Source organism: Budorcas taxicolor, chromosome 2 (genome assembly GCF_023091745.1).
Source record: "Budorcas taxicolor isolate Tak-1 chromosome 2, Takin1.1, whole genome shotgun sequence".
Lineage (NCBI taxonomy): Eukaryota > Metazoa > Chordata > Mammalia > Artiodactyla > Bovidae > Budorcas > Budorcas taxicolor.
In genome coordinates this window covers 160,650,464-160,668,528 of record NC_068911.1, presented here as the reverse complement: position 1 = coordinate 160,668,528, position 18,065 = coordinate 160,650,464, and the positions used below count along the sequence as shown (strand labels likewise).

Here is an 18,065-nt window from a genome sequence, read left to right as displayed (position 1 = left end):
TGGCCTGAAAGCGAAAGTCACTGAGTTATGTCCAACTCTTTGCAACCCCATAGACTCTACAGTCCATGGAATTCTCTAGGCTGGAATACTGGAGTGGGTAGCCTTTCCCACTCCAGGGGATCTTCCCAACCCAGGGATCAAACCCAGGTCTCCCGCATTGCAGGTGGATTCTTTACCAGCTGAGCCACAAGGGAAGCCCAAATTTTGGCCTGGTTTTCTCTAATTCAAGCTCTCCTTGGCTGCTCCATCTGTAAACTTATTTACTCTTTTCCAGCACTAAGAGGTGAAGTCGCTCAGTTGTGTCCAACTCTTTGTGACCCCGTGGACTGTAGCCTACCAGGCTCCTCAGTCCATGGGATTCTCCAGGCAAGAATATTGGAGTGGGTTGCCATTTCCTTCTCCAGGGGATCTTCCCAACCCAGGGATCAAACCCAGGTCTCCCGCATTGGAGGCAGATGCTTTAACCTCTGAGCCACCAGGGAAGCCAAAGTTTTATTTTTTTCTTCTTGAGGAATCCACAGATGATCTGAGAGGTAATTCTCACCCCAAACCTTCCTACTGGTACATCTGATACCATTTGGCCATAATTAAGACTTTTTCACTTAAGAACGTAATATATGAAAGTGAAAGTGTTAGTCACTCAGTCCTGCCTGATTCTTTGTGACCCCATCGTCTGTAGCCTGCCAGGCTCCTCTGTCCATGTAATTCTCCAGGCAAGAATACTGGAGTGCGCTGCGATCCCCTTCATGGGATCTTCCTGACCCAGGGATCAAACCTGCATCTCCTGCATTGCAGGCAGATTCTTTACCATCTGAACCATCAGGGAAGGCTTTCCTGACCACCAGGGAGTGTCAGAGAACATAATATAATGGAGTGTAATCCCTGGGCTCTAAATCCCACTTCACTACCCAATATTTGATGTCTTTAGTAAATCACTTAACTTCACTGTGATATACCTTTCTCAGTGTAAAATCAGGACTGCTATCTGCATTGTAACAGATAACAGTTGTGAAGATAAATCTTGTGCTTTATCTTTGAACATTAATTTTTTAAATGCATTCTGGCACTTTTACATAGAAAAGTCTTTTTAAAAACATTGTCTAGTATTTCAGCATCAGTCAGGTTAGTGTTTGATGATTCCTCTGGTACCTCAATTGTTTAACAACCAGATTGTTAAGTTCAGTGGTCTGAATTTATATTCTATTTAACTTCTCCTCAGAGAAAAATATGTCTGCATTTTTTACAGTCCAGTCTACTATGAAATCTGAATACATTTGCTACTAAGTGAGATCCATTTTATTTTCCCTATATGTTTTTCTATATTCCCCTATAATTTATTCAGTGCCCTTTCTCAACCTTTTCTCTGGAGGAAGGAGGAGTAGGTGTATTCTTGAATATGAGGGAAGGAAGATAAAACTTCTATTCCTATGTGCCTCTTTCTTTCTGAGTTGAATAAAATAAAATAGCTAAATAAATATTAAAACTTCTAATCAAATCCCAAACTTACATATCCTCTTAAAAAATGCTGGAATGTAAATTGGTATAGCCAATACAGAAAGTAGCATGGAAGGTTCTCACAAAAATTAAAAATATAATATAATCCAGCAATTCCACTTCTGATTATATATTTGAAAGAAACAAAAACCCTAACTGAAAAAGATATATCCATCCCTATGTTCACTGCAACGTTATTTACAATAGCCAAGATGGAAAAATGGATAAAGAAAATGCGTGCGTGTGTGCGCATGCACACACACACACACACACACACACACACACACACAGTGGAACACTATACAGCCACAAAAAAGAAAAATCTTTTCATTTGCCACAACACAGATGAACCTTGAGGGCATAAGACTAAAATGAAATTAGTCTGACAGATAAATGTCATGTGATCTTACTTATATGTGGAATTTAAAACCAACAAAAAAACACTGAACTTATACAGAGAACTGAGGCAAAAATGGGTGAAGGGGATCAAAAGGTACAAAATTCCAGTTATAAAATAAGTAAGTCATGGGGGTGTCATGTACATCATGGTTCCTATAGTTAATAAATCTGTACTGCATATTTGAAAGCTGCTGAAAGAGTACGTCATTAAAGTTCTCATCATAAGAAAGAAAGCATACATCATACAGACACGCAAATTCACAGAAATTTTCTCCAGAAACTTTATTCAACAGAAATTATAATAGCCTGCGAAGTAGAATGTAGGAGACACATTGTTAAATCATTCTGGTTTCATTTGTCAGTATGGAGATGCTATCAAGAAATAAAAGAAAATTGAAACAACCAATTGCCAAGCAGTATGCTCACTCCTATCATCTCTATCAGACATCAAGGAATTATATCTTCATCAACTTCAATGGTCATATCTGTGAAACCAAGGACAGTATACCAATGGTTGACTTGTGGACAAAGAGAAAACATTTGAAATATCAAAACAGCTTGCTGGCTGGCTGTGACGCTCCAGCTTTTGATCACCATGGCTGGCAAGTTTCTTTGTTGACTGATTCTCTTCAATCACCGCCATATCCTACAGGTATTATCCTTACTGCCTAATAAAACAAATTTCGCAAAGTTATTTTTCTTTGTTTTACTCATTTAACTCCATGTTTGCAGGTTGACATTTTCTGGGTCATTGTGGATGATCAATGTGCTCAATATGCTAGCCCCTGGGTGTCCAGCTCAGAGCCCGTTAGCAGTTCCAGTGTTTGGGGAGAGGGGATCTGTTTGTTTGTCTTGCCCGTTGGTCATAAACTGGGCAAGTTCACATTCTACTCCCTTACGTAAGATTCATGGCATTTTAGGATTAGAGAGGGCCTGAGAATGCAGCCACATCACCCACCCCTCTGCTTATCCCCGTCCCGCTTCATGCATCGCCACCAAGTGGCAAATATGATGGCTTTGAACATCTCCAGGTTTGAGTGATCAGTTTATGAGGAAGCAGCGCATTCCACTTAGGACTGTTTCAAAATTACAGTGGATTTTTCTCATCAGTCAAAATGTGAAACTCCTGCGCTCCCCGGGACAGCGATAGACACTCTTCCAAAGCAGCCTTGATACACTCCTCCCTGAGGGACCCCATCCACATTCAGGCCCTGGAAATGGCAGCCCCAGTATGAAGCACTGCTGGGCTCTGCTGGTTTTTTCCACCTCAGGTGCCAGGCATGTATCATCAGTACAAGCAGTGTGGGGCTGCAAAAGCCTGTGCAAACTGTACATTGTCCCCAAAGGTATCTCATCTTTTTGAAAGTGTCCTGACCACTCCGGACAGTCTGCTTCCATTTTGTGATTCTAAACCCTCAGGCAGTCCACTGAAAATGCATGCAGTTAACCACACCAGGGTCCATCAGGAAAACAGGGCAGATTCATATTCAAAGTGCTCTGCTGATGGCAAGGAAGACATGTCACTTCCCATTCTCATAAACGCTGTCACTGAGGGGACCAGTATTTAGCATATTGGTGCTTTTATTTATTTATTTATTTTTGGTATTATTCAGTCACTAAGTCGTGTCTAACTCTTTGCAACCCCATTGATTATAGCATGCCAGGCTTCTTTGTCCTTCACTATCTCCAGGAGTTTGTTTTGGGAAATACGAAATAAACTAATAATATCTTAAAAGAGCTCAGGCTTTTGAAGGCCAGCATTAAAACAAGGCACAAACAACTAATACTCCTTCCCTAAATACTCCAGGGCCTTCTGTGGATGAGGAAAGAGGTATTGCAGGGCTGGCCCGGCTTAACACAAACAGGGTGGACTAGGAAAGGTTGGTCCTCTGACAAAGCAGCCCCAACTCCAGTGTTCTCCGTCACAACCACTCACATCCTTCATCATCAAGAGAAAGGATTTGATGCTATTTACTATGGTATTGTCTAAGGAATACCTACATTATAGTAACACTTACAAACCATAGGCCCAAAGAAAGTAATCTGTGATTTTAGAAATCATCCATAATTAAGTAGAAAGGACTGGAATTTCAGGGCAAAGGCAGAGATTATTCTCAGTACCTTTGAAGTTGTCTGATTAAAATGAAAATCAGCCAACATATGAAGCCAAGTTTGCATATGCGACATTAAACTCCTTAGACCAGTTAAACAATTTAAAAATTTTCTCAGTACAATGAGAATCATTGAGAGTTAAGCAGATTCATTCCCCTGTGGGTATCCCCACCCCACACTATCATTTAGCACCCTGCTCCTTGCCAGGGTTTCCTCCAAAGGCACCTACTCACGTTATGCCATATTCTTGGCATTTTCTCCCTTTTCTACAACCTCAGCTAACCTGCTCTTAATCCAGTTCTTATGAAACATTGCTGATATAATTCACTCACAATAAATTGTTAATGGTTGAAAAAAATGTTCAATGTGTGCTGTTTTCCCCATATATTAACGGGTTACAAGGGGACATCCAAGAAGAAAACAGTTTTGCTCAAAGAATAAATCTCTAATGGGCTGTAAATCTCACTCTGGAGAATTCAGGTCCTGACTTGTTTTAGTTACTAAGACTTACTGCCATCAACTGAATATTAACCACTGGATGGATGATGCCTGGGGGTATGTAGTCAACAGTAAGGCAGGCTACTAAACTCTTACCCTGTCTGGGGCAATTGAAATTCAGGATTCACAAAGCCTTATAGTCGGTGGCAGAACCTATTCCTGTGGTCCTGCAAAGCAGCTAAACCTAAATAATGGCCCCAGGTGAGCTAGGAACCCTGGAAAAAGGGTGCGGATAGGAGTGGGCTCCTTTTGGTATTCAGCTCAGAAACTCTAATAACCAATTTGAAAGGAAAGCTGAGTTGGTGGGGTTTATTTCTCCCCTACCTGTAATGATTATGTCACCTTTATAGTTGAAAGCACAGGAGAAGATCTCATCCATGTGTCCCTCAAGAACCTGGAGGCACTGACCAGTCTGAGCATCCCAGATTCTAGCTGTTTTGTCAGAGCTCCCAGTGAGAAGGCGGTTGCCTTGCGGGTTGAAAGAAATCTACAAGCAAGCAAGGGGTCGGCGGAGAAGTGATCACAGGTTGGTGTAATTTGATTCCCAGTATATTTTTCATCAGTAAAAAGCGGACATCACAAAGTTACCTGTTCACCTTCCCAGCCTGGTACTTATTCTTACCTAGAACAGTTCCTTCAGGGTAGGAAAAAGACTGCAGAGACTAATACATGAAAATTAAAATCTAGACAATGATGTCTAATTGCCTACCCCTCACATACAAATCTAAGGATAAAGCTCCCTTATACTTTGAGTGTTCCCCACCCAGCTTCTTTTCATTTCAGGAGCAAAGGCTGTTGACACCAATCTCTCCACTCAAACCAAGAGGCAGAGCCCTGGTGTGGATGAGAACACAAGTCAGGCATCTTCACACCCAAACCTCGGTGTCACCTCTACAGACCAACTTTCTGTCATCACGAACGTAAGGATGGTCCTTCAGTCTATGGCACAGAATGTCAGGGTCCACAGGAGAGGACTGTCTGTGTTGCTATTTAACATGCAGCAGTTTCCATTCATGTGGGCTTGAGAGCCCCAACAGGCCAGGCATTGTCACATGGTATGTGAGCAGCAAAGAAAAGTGTCAGTCCTCAGTTCCTCTAGAGGTCATGTTTATAACCTTTTCTAAATCATCAGAAGATGGTGATGTGGGTCACTTCCTCTGTGACTATAGGTTTGATGAGGGCAAGCCCCAAGATTATGGCTTTTTCATCACAGTGTCACCAGGGCCCAGCATGATACCTAGCATAGTGGGAGCTCTCAAAATGAATGAAAGAATACTTTAGCTTGGCACCCCATAGAAATGCCATTACTGGATGGCAATTCAATAGGGAATATATCAGTTAACAAGCATAAAATGCAATAATGTAGAGTCTGAGAACTCTTTCTACTCATACACACACAAAAACATGTGTGTTTGTGGCCTGTATCCCATGGCCACATCCCTCATCCTTCGTACTACCAATCTCCCGGGCCTCTCAGCCTAACGCAGAGGATGTGCTCTGCAATGTCTAAGAGACCAACCCTGATGGCAGGAGGGCAAGGGCCACCAATAGCAGGGGAGCCTGCAGAGACATGAATCCATTGAGCTGATACACTAAAAAGAATGAAAAATCTCATCTTAGGCACGAGACCAAGGAACGGGGCTGAGCTGGGGGTGAGAGTCACTAGTCCCAGCCTTCTCTACAATTTTCTGAGGCCATCTCTAAACCTCAGATCACTGACTAGATGGCCGTACTGCATGGATAAGCTTTTGGGAGGAGTTCATATGAAATCCTAAACTACAGCTTTCAGGTTTCAAGATAGGTCATTTTTAACTTTTTTAAGCAGCGAATATTTCTAGGCAATACTTCCTCAATGGCATGTGATCTACAGGACACTTGACATTTGCTGTGCAGCCTGTTCTTTTGCATAATATAAAAGAGGTGTGTTTACTAGAACCAGGAAAAGCACTTTACTAGCTTCTTAATAGCTTTAATAAGTATGCTTTGCTAATTGAAACTTTTTTCATGGCTGAGGAGAATGCTGTTTTATACTTTATCAAAAGTTTTAGAAATCATTTTATTACACTGAGTTTGAGGACACATTTGAAAAGTTACTCTTCAGGTAACTGATTTCTACAAAGAATAAGATAACTGGGCAAAACCTCAGTACTATCAGTGACAATAGACCGATTTGTATTAAGCCTGATGCTTATTTTTAAAAATAAATAAATTGCTCCAAATGAGAAAAGAAACTCACCTTTGAAATTTCTCCTTCATGGCCTTCCAATTTGGTAACACATTTTCTTGTGGCCGCACTGAAAATCCTTGCTGTTCCTTTTTGAAAGGAGTGGAGATATATATAATCATCAGAAATGCAGGACTTTGAACCACATGACTTGAATTATCTAAATATCTATCCCTCTGACACATAAGCTCTGTGCTAAGTTTGTCTTCTTGCCTGTGGTGAGAGCCAGACACTTTATACTATAAATGCAAGCTGATCCCACTACAGGAGAAGAATGGGGGAAAGAAGCATCTCTCTAGCCCCAGCTTATTAGAAGAGACACTAGGTTCCAAGATAGATGGAAGTGCAAGGACAGGAAATCAAAAAGAATCAAATTTTTTTTTTTTAGTTTTTTTTTTTTTTAATTTTTATTTTTACTTTATTTTACTTTACAATACTATATTGGTTTTGCCGTACATTGACATGAATCCACCACAGGTGTACATGCGATCCCAAGCATGAACCCCCCTCCCACCTCCCTCCCCATAACATCTCTCTGGGTCATCACCGTGCACCAGCCCCAAGCATGCTGTATCCTGCGTCAGACATAGACTGGTGATTCGATTCTTACATGATAGTATACATGTTACAATGCCATTCTCCCAAATCATCTCACCCTCTCCCTCTCCCTCTGAGTCCAAAAGTCCGTTATACACATCTGTGTCTTTTTTGCTGTCTTGCATACAGGGTCGTCATTGCCATCTTTCTAAATTCCATATATATGTGTTAGTATACTGTATTGGTGTTTTTCAAAAAGAATCAAATTTTAAAGAGAAAAAATGGAGAATCACAACAAGTTTTGATGATTCCGATTACCTACAGAAATAAATAGCAAGACTAATATCATACACCAAATATGAGTCTAAGGTTACAGAAGACACAAGAGGCCTTCTGAGAGGGGTCAGCAGCCACTACTTAGAATGAAGAATAGGTGCTAGGAAAACCTTTTCAACAGAAAAGGCAAATAGAATGATTTGTTCCCTGCTGTATATCCAGTGCCTAGAAATGCCAAACTCGTATTAAACACTCAATAAATAGATGTAGGATGGATGGACTGATGGATGGGTGGATGGATGAATGTGTAGATGGATGGATGGATGGGTAGATGGATGGATGGATGGATGTGTAGATGGATGGATGGAAGGAAGGATGGATGGATAGATGGATGGATGGGTAGGTGGATGAAGGATAGACAAATGGATGAATGGATGGATGGGTGGATAGATATAACATTTCCTTAGAATTAAGGAATAGAGTCATTACCTAAGCATAGAAGGAGAAAAAACAGAAGTAATGAAATTGCTGCCACAAAAAAATTAAAATTTATCTGGCCAGGTGAAGGATGCTGTCTCAACACAGAGTATAAAATCAAGGTAAAACTCGCAAAGATAGGGAATTTTGCTTACTTAATTTCCATTTAGAGATAAGCAAAATATCTTAATTTTTAACGTTCCTCTCTGACAACTTCAGGAGGAAGTAGACAAAAATTGCTATAGTAGAATTAATATGATTACAATGTAATATTGCTACTTCATTGTATATTTCAAAAGCTTTAAAGGAAAGTGATCCACTTGTTTTAAGAGTTTGTGAATAAGACAAAAATATGCAGTATAGACTAATACATCAAATTTTGCCAAAGTATTTTTAAGTTTCAGAAAACACAAAAATAATATAGCCTGAAATTGCAATTTTTATAAGATAGAAATATGAATAAGACGTCAAAAAAATTCAGCCTTGAGAGTAACTCCAGTGAAGGTGAAAGAGGCAATAAATATAAAGAAACAGCTTGTAGCTGCACAGACAACTAACTGTTGAATGAGATCAAATTTTAAGAGGGGAATGAGAAGCAAAGACCAAAGGTAAATAAAAAATGGCTCTAAACATCAAGACTTCTTAGGAGGAACAGAATGAAAACAGGTTTACGACACAAGCCAAAAGAGAAAGATGTTTTTTGGAAGTAATATGCTATTGAAGAGAGGAAAGAGCAGAATCACTGCCAGAGAAAGCAGCAGCTGATAGAAAGGACAAAACTAAAAGAACTGAGCTTGTATTTTATTCACCTCCATCTCTCAGCATCCTGATCACTTGTGCCTGCTTGTTTCTTCCCCTATATCACTGACAACTCCTGACCTTCTATATAATCTAATATTCTATATAAGATACATGTATACTATTGTCTGTGGTCTCCCCCTTCGAAACATAGCTCTAGGAGGGAAGAGACGCCCATCTCTTTTTTCCATCGATATATCCTGTGTTCCTAAAGAATTCCTGGCACAAAGTAGGCACTCCATATATATTTAATAAACAGATTCTTTTGTATAAATGAGAATGATATTTAAAATGAAAAGGGCAGATTCATTATTTTCAAGGGGTGATTTTTAAAAGCCAAGATCTGTGAGAAGATGAGGAAATAAGTAGTTAGTTTAAAAAATAAAATTCTCTAGATTCAGGGTGTTTGTATTCCAGGATGCAAAAAAGACGTGTGTGTATGATCAAAGGATCACCTTTGAAAAGTCCTAATGAGTAAGAGAACAGCTTGCAAATATAATTTTAAAGCGTGAGACAGTAATAAAAACTGTAATTAAAATGAATCACAGGCAAAATTCTACAACTGATTATAACACAAAGTAGCTACTTAAACGTATGCTAGTTACAAGGAGCAAATATAGGCAAAGAAATGAACAGAAACAGCCTAGAAACAGCATTTGATTTTTGCCAGAATTTCTTAAAAAGCTATTAAGGAATTTACACAAGCATGACGTAATCACATATGTTCAGTAAGGGTAAACATATGTGTAGCATCATACATGACTGTCAGAGAGGTGACTCAGAGTGAAAGCTTGCTCGCATTGTCAGGCCAATGACACAGTCATAGAGTAGCAGGACAAGCACTCACAGCGGGTGACAGGTTCAGAGTCACCTGTGGTTATCACAGAGAGGATGTAGACATAGGATGGCATCAGGCATGATGGTATCATGAGGGACATGGCACAGACATAGTTTAGGATCAAATGTGATCAGAAGGATGACGCAGATAGAGTGCAGCATCACACATGTTCATCAGGGAGATGGCCTAGACCCAGCATAGTGTCGTGGATTACTGATAAGATCACAAGGATACAGTTTAGATTCGAGGAGATGAGACAGACATAGCGTAGCATGATCCATGACCATCAGTAAGACGATTCAAGTGTGATGTAGGGTCATACACGGCAGTCAGAATGTTGATGCAGACTCAGTGTGCATTGAGTGTGTAGTTACCATAGAGATAACACAGCTTTAGCATAGCGTGATGTGTGCTTCTCAAGATGATGAAAAGACATAGGGGAGCATCATACAAGCCATCAGGCAGATAATGGAGACACAGGGTATAGTCATCCATGCACTGTACGGAGATAACACGTATACAGCATAGCAACATGTGTGGTTATCAATAGATGACACAGATAAGTTGCAGCACCATACATGGCCTTCCTGGATATGAAGCAAACTGAGTCATCACACACAGTTGTCTAGGAGATGATGCAAAATAGGGCAGCACTCCACATGATTGCAAAGGAAATGATAAAACAAGGTAAAGCATCACACTGAGCTTTTGAGGAGAGTACATGCACACAGACATGCATCATGTGGAATTATCAAAGAGAAAAGCCTCACTTTAAAGACCATACATAGTTATCAAAGAGATAACATAGCATCACACGTGCTTGCTAAACAGACTTTGCACACATAGCACTGCAGCATATACAGTTGTCAAGGTGACAACACAAACATCTTACGGCACAATCAGCAGCATAGTGGCATACACAATTATTTTTAAAGGACGTAGCTATAGCATAACTTCATTGTCCAACACTTTTGTGACCCCTTGGACTATAGCCCACCTTGCTCCTCTGTCCATGGGGTTTCCCAGGCAAGATACTGGAGTAGGTTGCCATTTCCTTCTCTAGAGGATCTTCCTGGTCCAGGGATCAAACCCTCATCTCCTGCATTGGCAGGTGGGTTCTTTACCACTGAGACACCAGGGAAGGCCCAACAATAACAACATACATAATTATTTTAAAAGGATGTATATATAGCATATATGGGCTTCCCTGGTGGCTCAGAGGTTAAAGCGTCTGCCTGCAATGCTGAAGACCTGGGTTCGATCCCTGGGTAGGGGAGATACCCTGGAGAAGGAAATGGCAATCCACTCCAGTATTCTTGCCTGGAGAATCCCATGGACGGAGGAGCCCAGTGGGCCACAGTCCACGGGGTTGCAAAGAGTCGGACACGACTGAGCAACTTCACTAAATATAGCATAGCTTCATTTGTTATTGTCAATAAAATGATACAAAGAATAAAACTATACATGCTGTCAAGATGATTAGACAGGGTAGCATCTGAGGTTATCAGTAAGATGGCATAGGCATAGTGTAGACTCATAGGTGGTACTCAAGAAGATGAGGGGTAGCACAGCATTATATAAGTTCATCATGAAGATTTGCGAGACATGGGAGAGCAGCACATGTGATCATAAAGGAGAAAATGCAGATTTATTATGTCACCATTGATAATGGTCAAGCTGATGAGAATACAGGGCAGCATAATGCATGGTCATCAGGGAGATGACCCGAGGTGTGCTAACATATAAAGTACATGCATATATATATATAGTTATCAAGAAGATGATAGAGATACAGTCTAACATCATATGTGGTTGTTAAGGAGGCGATACAAACCTTCTACAGCATCGCATGCGATATCAAGAATATGATACAGACACGGTGTAGTGACATGCATGGGCATCAGAGAGATGAGGCACATGTCGTTTCTATCATAGCTGGTCATCAAGGAGATGACTTATAATGCAGGCTCACCTATGTTTATTAAACAAAACATAAATCCCTCCATAAATTAAATGAACAGGCAGATTACCTACCATCGGCTGAAGCAGTTGCAATAAGCTTTCCGGCATAATCAAAACAGCTGTCTAGTATTTCATCATCATGGCCCGTTAATGTTGCCACGCATTTTCCATTTACAGCATCCCAAAGCTACAGTTTAAAAAAATGATGAAGACTATGACTTCCTCTCTAACACACAAAGATGGCCAGTAGTCTTTATGACATGTTCACAGCTGATTAAATAAACTGTACCAAAATCATGTGTATAATTTTCACTTTTTGTTCATTTTCTTTGATTCACAACTAGAGACTGCAGCCAACCATATAACAAAGCACACTTTTGACACAGAGAAGATCAAAGGCAGACTTCAGAATACAAATCTGTCACTATTTTAGAAAAAAAAAAAATCTCAAAGTGCGTGCTTCACTGATGGAGTAGAAGCAACCTCTTTTCATATGAAGGTCATCAAGTAATAAAGAGCTTGATCTAAAACCACAATGCTAGGAAACAAAAAGTACACTCATAATATAATACATTTAATATACAGTCCATATATCTAATAATAGTTCTAGAACATAAGCTCTTAGCAACAAAAACACAAAGGCAGGGAGACGTCATGTTGAGACTTCTTGAAGTTTATGCTAATGGAAGTTTAATAAAGGAATAGAGAGACATTAAACAAAGATAATGTGCCTTCATAAAATAAGATATTTCAGCACAGGGAACTCTACTCAGTGTTCTGTGGTGACCTAAATGGGAAGGAAACCCAAAAAAGAGGGGATATGTGTATACGTCTGGGTGATTCACTTGGCTGTATAGCAGAAACGAACACACACTCTGAAGCAAATGTTCTCCAGAAAAAAAGATCTTTCAATACATTTGAGTCATCAAAGCTATTTTACATCATAAATCCTTCAAACTTGGAGGATCATCAACTTGAAACTTGAAAATTACCAATTTTTGGATCTTAATTTTCTAGCACCTTTAAAATGTGTTAATGCTGCAAGGAATACTTGACACAGTACAAAGCCCAGACACAAGAGTTATAAAGCAAAGGTATTTCTCGAGCTTACCTTGCAGGTTTTGTCCATAGAGCCAGTTAATATCAGAGAGCAATCCCAGTTGAACAAGGCGCTGCTGATCTCAGCACAATGTCCGATTAAGGTATACACCTTCCTACAAAATGGAAACGGTTCAGACTGGTAAAAGATGCATTCATTCAGGATATGCAGACAAAGAAACATGTCAAGCCATCAGTGTACAAGGTGAATTTCAGTTTTTACAAAATATCTGTGATGGCTTAACTGTAACTCAAAAAGAGTCAACTAGCCTCTTAATTTCATCTTAACAAAAATATACTTAAAATTTTAGGCTTAAGCAGACTTCCTCAGAAACTCAAGTAGGCTTCCTGGCTAACTCAAATGGTAAAGAATCTGCCTACAATGCAAGAGACCTGGGTTCGAACCCTGGGTTGGGAAGATCCCCTGGAGAACGGCATGGCAATCCACTCCAGTGTTCTTGTCTGGAGAATCCCCATGGACAGAGGAGCCTGGTGGGCACAGTCCATGGAGTTGCAAAGACTTGGACACAACTGAGTGCCTCACATAAGCACATAATTAAAATTTAAAGAACCCAAAATAACATTACTTAAGATGATGCTTCAGAAAGGCATGGATAATCTGAATCCTGGAACTAATTTTACACCAGATGGGTGGACCCCTCTGTAGTTCAGAAACTACCCATCAGTTGTCTAAGAACCCTTCCTTCTCAATGGATCCATATTAATTGGGATCCCTGAAAACTGAGTGGAGTTTTACAACACAAATAAGCTAATTTAGTTAACTTCTTAGCAACAATAATTAGGGAGAAAATTAAAGTTATTGAACTAAATTAAATTTGCATCATTAGCCATGATTTTATTTATTCATGATATCCACGCTGACCCTAAAGACAAGCCACTGAAATCTGATTACACAGTACATAGAATAAATAATAGTTATATAACCAGGCTATTGCTAACATTCTCCTTTATGTTGCTGTTTGCCATGATTTGCTCAGAATTCTGAGGAAGCATATATACCAAGTAAGTCAGAAAGAGAAAAACAAATTTTATCTATTAACACATATACGTGGAATCTAAAAAATGGTATCAATGAATCTATTTGAAGGGCAAGAATAGAGATGCAGACATAATGAGGAGATTTTGGACACAGCAGGAGAGAATGGGCCGAATTAAGAGAGTAGCATTGAAATATATACATTACCATATGCAAAATAGATAGCCAGTGGGAAGCTGCCGTATTAACACACAGGGCTGAATTCAGTCCTCAGTGATGACCTAGAGGAGTGGGATGGGCTGGGGGTTGGGAGGGAGTCTCAAGGGGAAGGAGATACATGCATGAAAGTGAAAGTGTTAGTTGCTCCGTCAGATTCGGCTCTTTGTGACCCCACGGATTTTAGCCCGCCAGGCTCCTCTGTCCATGGAATTCTCCAGGCAAGAATACTGGAGTGGGTTGCCATTCCCTTCTCCAAGGGGATCTTGCCAACCCGGGGATAGAAACCAGGTCCCCTGTACTGCCAGTAGATTCTTTACCATCTGAGACACCAGGGAAGCCCTATGGCCGATTCATGTTGCTGTAAGGCAGAGGCCAACACAATATTGTAAAACAATTATCCTCCAATTAAAAATAAATTAAAATAAAAAAGAAATATCATTAAAGAATGAACTGATTTGCTTCCAATGTGTCCTATTCCTATGAAATCCAAGGCACAGTTAATAGGTTTAATATTAAGCTGATCAGTAGCAAGTATTTTCTTAATCTTCTAATGCAGGTTTAAAAAAAAAATCTTAAAAATCCAAGATACCTTCCAGTATCAGCCTCCCACACTGTAACTGTGTGATCAAAAGAGCCCGTGATGATCCTGTTTCCTGACGTGTTAAAGGACAAGGAGATGATTTCAGCTGAGTGTCCCTAGGAAAAGAGCAGATATCCACATGCATACCTATAGATGAAACAATTTCTACCCATGGATCACATAACAGTCTGAAAGAAAGCACTACACAAAGGCAAACCTCTACAGGGAGAAGAGAGATTAGCAGTTGGGGGTGGGAATAGAGAAAGACTGTAAACCAAGGGCACAAGGGTTTTTGGGGGGGTGGGGGGTGGGGAGTAACGGAAATGGTTGAATGCTAGTGTCTTGGTGATGGTTGTGCAATTCTGTAAATTTACTAAAACTTGAGGAGATCCAACCAGTCCATCCTAAAGGAAATCAGTCCTGAATATTCATTGGAAGGACTGAAGCTGAAGCTGAAACTCCAATACTTTGGCCACCTGATGCGAAGAGCTGACTCATTTGAAAAGACCCTGATGCTGGGAAGGTTGCAGGCGGGAGGAGAAGGGGACGACAGGGGATGAGATGATTGGATAGCAACACCAACTCGATAGACGTGGGTTTGAGTAAATTCCGGGAGTTGGTGATAGACAGGGAGGCTTGGTGTGCTGCAGTCCATGGGGTCACAAGGAGTCGGACATGACTGAACAGCTGAACTGAACTAAACTGAAGCTGTTTTACAAAAAAAATAGAAAAAGAAAAGGATAGGTGTTGGGAAATCAAAGGACTTCATTCATACTGTTGTGGAAATGCTAAGAAGGTCTGTATGCTTTATGGGCTAATTTTCTTTTTTTTTTTAAGTCTTACTCAGTCATCTCCAGCTGTTTGCAACCCCATGGACTGTAGTCCTCCAGGCTCCTCTGCCCATGGAATTTTCCAGGCAAGGACACTGGAGTGGGTTGCACTTCCCTTCTCCAGGGGATCTTCCCAACCTAGAGACTGAACCCAGGTCTCTTGCATTGCAGGCAGACTCTTTACCATCTGAGCCACCAGGAAAGTGCCCGGTATGCTTTATGAGCTAATAACAGGTGACAGGCAAAAGACAAAAAGCTTGTGAAGTAAAGCTCATGTTTTAGAAACTAAAATTCTTATAGTGAATTAACATGAAATAGATTAATAAATATCTCGCCTTTGGCCTGACTTTCATCTGGATGTCCTCTGGGGTGGATGAATCAAACTGTATGAGACAGTGGGAAGAATGGGCCCCCCTCTGCTGTAGATCCTGCTTGGATGTAGCTCTTGTTTTGCCTAACAATTTCAGTAAATTCACTTAGTTACTTTTTTCATAATAAAAAAGTTCATCTATAAATTAAATTTCTGGTTGATTCCAAATGACAAAGATTAAATGGAGCTGAACATTAAAATTCTGAGAACACAAATATATTCCCTGGTGTCAGACAGTGTGCAGAGCAGAACATATGCCTTCTAATGCTCTTAGGCATTTGCCTGAAAGAAGAGGTGATGAGGAAGCCCAATGCACAAAACTGATGAAGGTGAAGATGTGAAAAAGAATGCCTATGTAATAGAACAAGACACCCACTTAATAAAGAAAAACTCTCGCTGTCAGTTAAAAGCACTGTTTTTCCTCTCTTTTTCTAGTCCTTTTTTAAGCTTTCTTAGAAAAAGCTCACCTATAAAATGGGTTCTATTTTTAAAATCCATTTATAATTCAGAAAAATAGGATAACGTGATTTCCCATTCAACTGTTCCCACCTATTGCCACTGGGAATCACCCTTTTTTGTTTGGCTGGGGAGGGAAGCAGTGGAGGACAGTGCTGAATGGATGGGTGGTGGAGACAGATAGGACCCCCACTGAGATACAACATCAGCATCCACTCTTTGGGCAGTGCCCTTTGACCTTGTCACCTCCTGCCGCTTGCCCCGTATACTTCAGACTTTGTGATACAGGAAGCTTCTGGGACTGGAGGTTAGAGAAGAAGGGAGTTAAGAGTCATTCTTTTAAGACATTTTCTGGTAGGTTCCTCCAGTGCTGCCTCTTCCAAAAGGTGCCAGCCTCCACATCCTTTGCTTCTAACCAGGTAGATGACCATAAGCAATAGCCACTACCTTTTTTAGACTGAAGCTAGTTGAAATAAAAAGCCCATCAGTCTTGTTTATGGGCTTTTAAAAAGTCCAAAAGCCCAGTGTGTCCATTTAAGTCTTTGGGAATAGCCAGCAAACCAACCGAAACACTTTTTTACTGCAGTCTGAAAACCAATTGCTCAAAAACATCTTTTAACTTAGAGTTCATTTTGTAATAAAGGTACAAATTAAAAAAAAAAAAAAAAAAAACTCAGGTAAAAAGCTTATCCAAAGGAACAGCTAATGAAGATGTAAAGCTTTTAAAGTTATTAACATTAGCAACATACTGTTAAGGTGAAAACTTCCTCTCCACTCTGAATGTCCCAGAGCTTGGCTGTCGTGTCCATGCTTCCAGTCGCCACCAGTGTGCTTTGAGGATTAAATGATAAACATACCTGAATTACAGGAAATGGGAGAGATTTTAGAAAGATAGAGTTTCAGATTGTTAATCCTATTATACAGAAGCTTGAAGCTGCAACTCCCTTAGCAGATTCAGCCTAATTCTTTGCACAAATAAGTAGGCAAAATACCAGATATGAGTAGCTATCAATCTGCAGGTTGACCCGAAAGCAGTCTCTGCTTGAGCAGAGGCTGCTCTTCTCCACGTCACCCAGCTCAGGCTTGGAGGGGCACTGGTTCCCTAGTCACTTCTAGACCACAGAAGATCAAGAACAAAAGCAAAGCCCATTCCGTTGAGATTCAAGCTGTCTGGCTCCCTTCCATTTTTGTTTATTTTTTTAAACTTTTTGGCCATGCCTCGGGGCATGTGGGATCTTAGTTCCCCAACCAGGGCCTGAACCCACACCAGCTCCAGTGGAAGAGCAGTGAACCATCAGAGAAGTCCCTCTGGCTCCCATCTTCCTCTCAATCACATCCCCTCACTTGCTTAGGACTTTGGTTATTGGCTTACAGTCTCAGTTCCAAGTCCCCAGTACCCTTCCTGTGGGCCATTCATCCAACACCCTTGGGCCCACGGTCCCAGACTCCTTTTTATAATCACCCCCATGGCTACAACACCCTGACCTTGGCGTCATCTCCTCTAGGAAATTCATTCCTGATACACCAATCTCTAGTTACAATTTCCCAGGACTTCTGCTTTTTGTCTTCTTCACCAAGCCCAGACCCCTTGCCCACTGCAGGATGACTTCCATCTCATGTAAACCCCTCTCTTTTCTCCTGGTCCATCATGCCCCAGTCAACTGACACCTGGAGAATCACTCTTGCCAGCATGCCCAAAACTCCTACCCCCACCTTCCACCTGCACCCTTCACAAATCTCCTAACAACTTGTATTAGCCTGGGATTTTATCCACTCATTTGCCAGCCCTACCTCATCACTCAACCAAGGTAGTTTAAGAAAACAGCATGGCAGATAACAAGCATTGCTCATTCGTGCCTTCCATCCTCAGATGTGACCTCAGTACCATTGCCTACTTTGC

At 40.7% G+C, this 18,065-nt stretch overlaps 1 protein-coding gene across 1 annotated transcript in view; it reads right to left on the bottom strand.

Moving 5' to 3' along the window:
• Positions 1-2,526: 2,526 nt before the first annotated feature.
• Positions 2,527-18,065, bottom strand: part of DAW1 (dynein assembly factor with WD repeats 1) — a 33,668-nt gene continuing 18,129 nt past the window's right edge. The window contains exons 7-13 of the mRNA XM_052636036.1: positions 16,915-17,022; positions 14,519-14,625; positions 12,727-12,829; positions 11,688-11,802; positions 6,740-6,816; positions 4,828-4,990; positions 2,527-2,561 (exon numbers count right to left, since the gene is read on the bottom strand). Coding sequence (XP_052491996.1) covers positions 2,527-2,561; positions 4,828-4,990; positions 6,740-6,816; positions 11,688-11,802; positions 12,727-12,829; positions 14,519-14,625; positions 16,915-17,022 — 708 coding nt within the window. The remainder of the gene's footprint in view (positions 2,562-4,827; positions 4,991-6,739; positions 6,817-11,687; positions 11,803-12,726; positions 12,830-14,518; positions 14,626-16,914; positions 17,023-18,065) is intronic.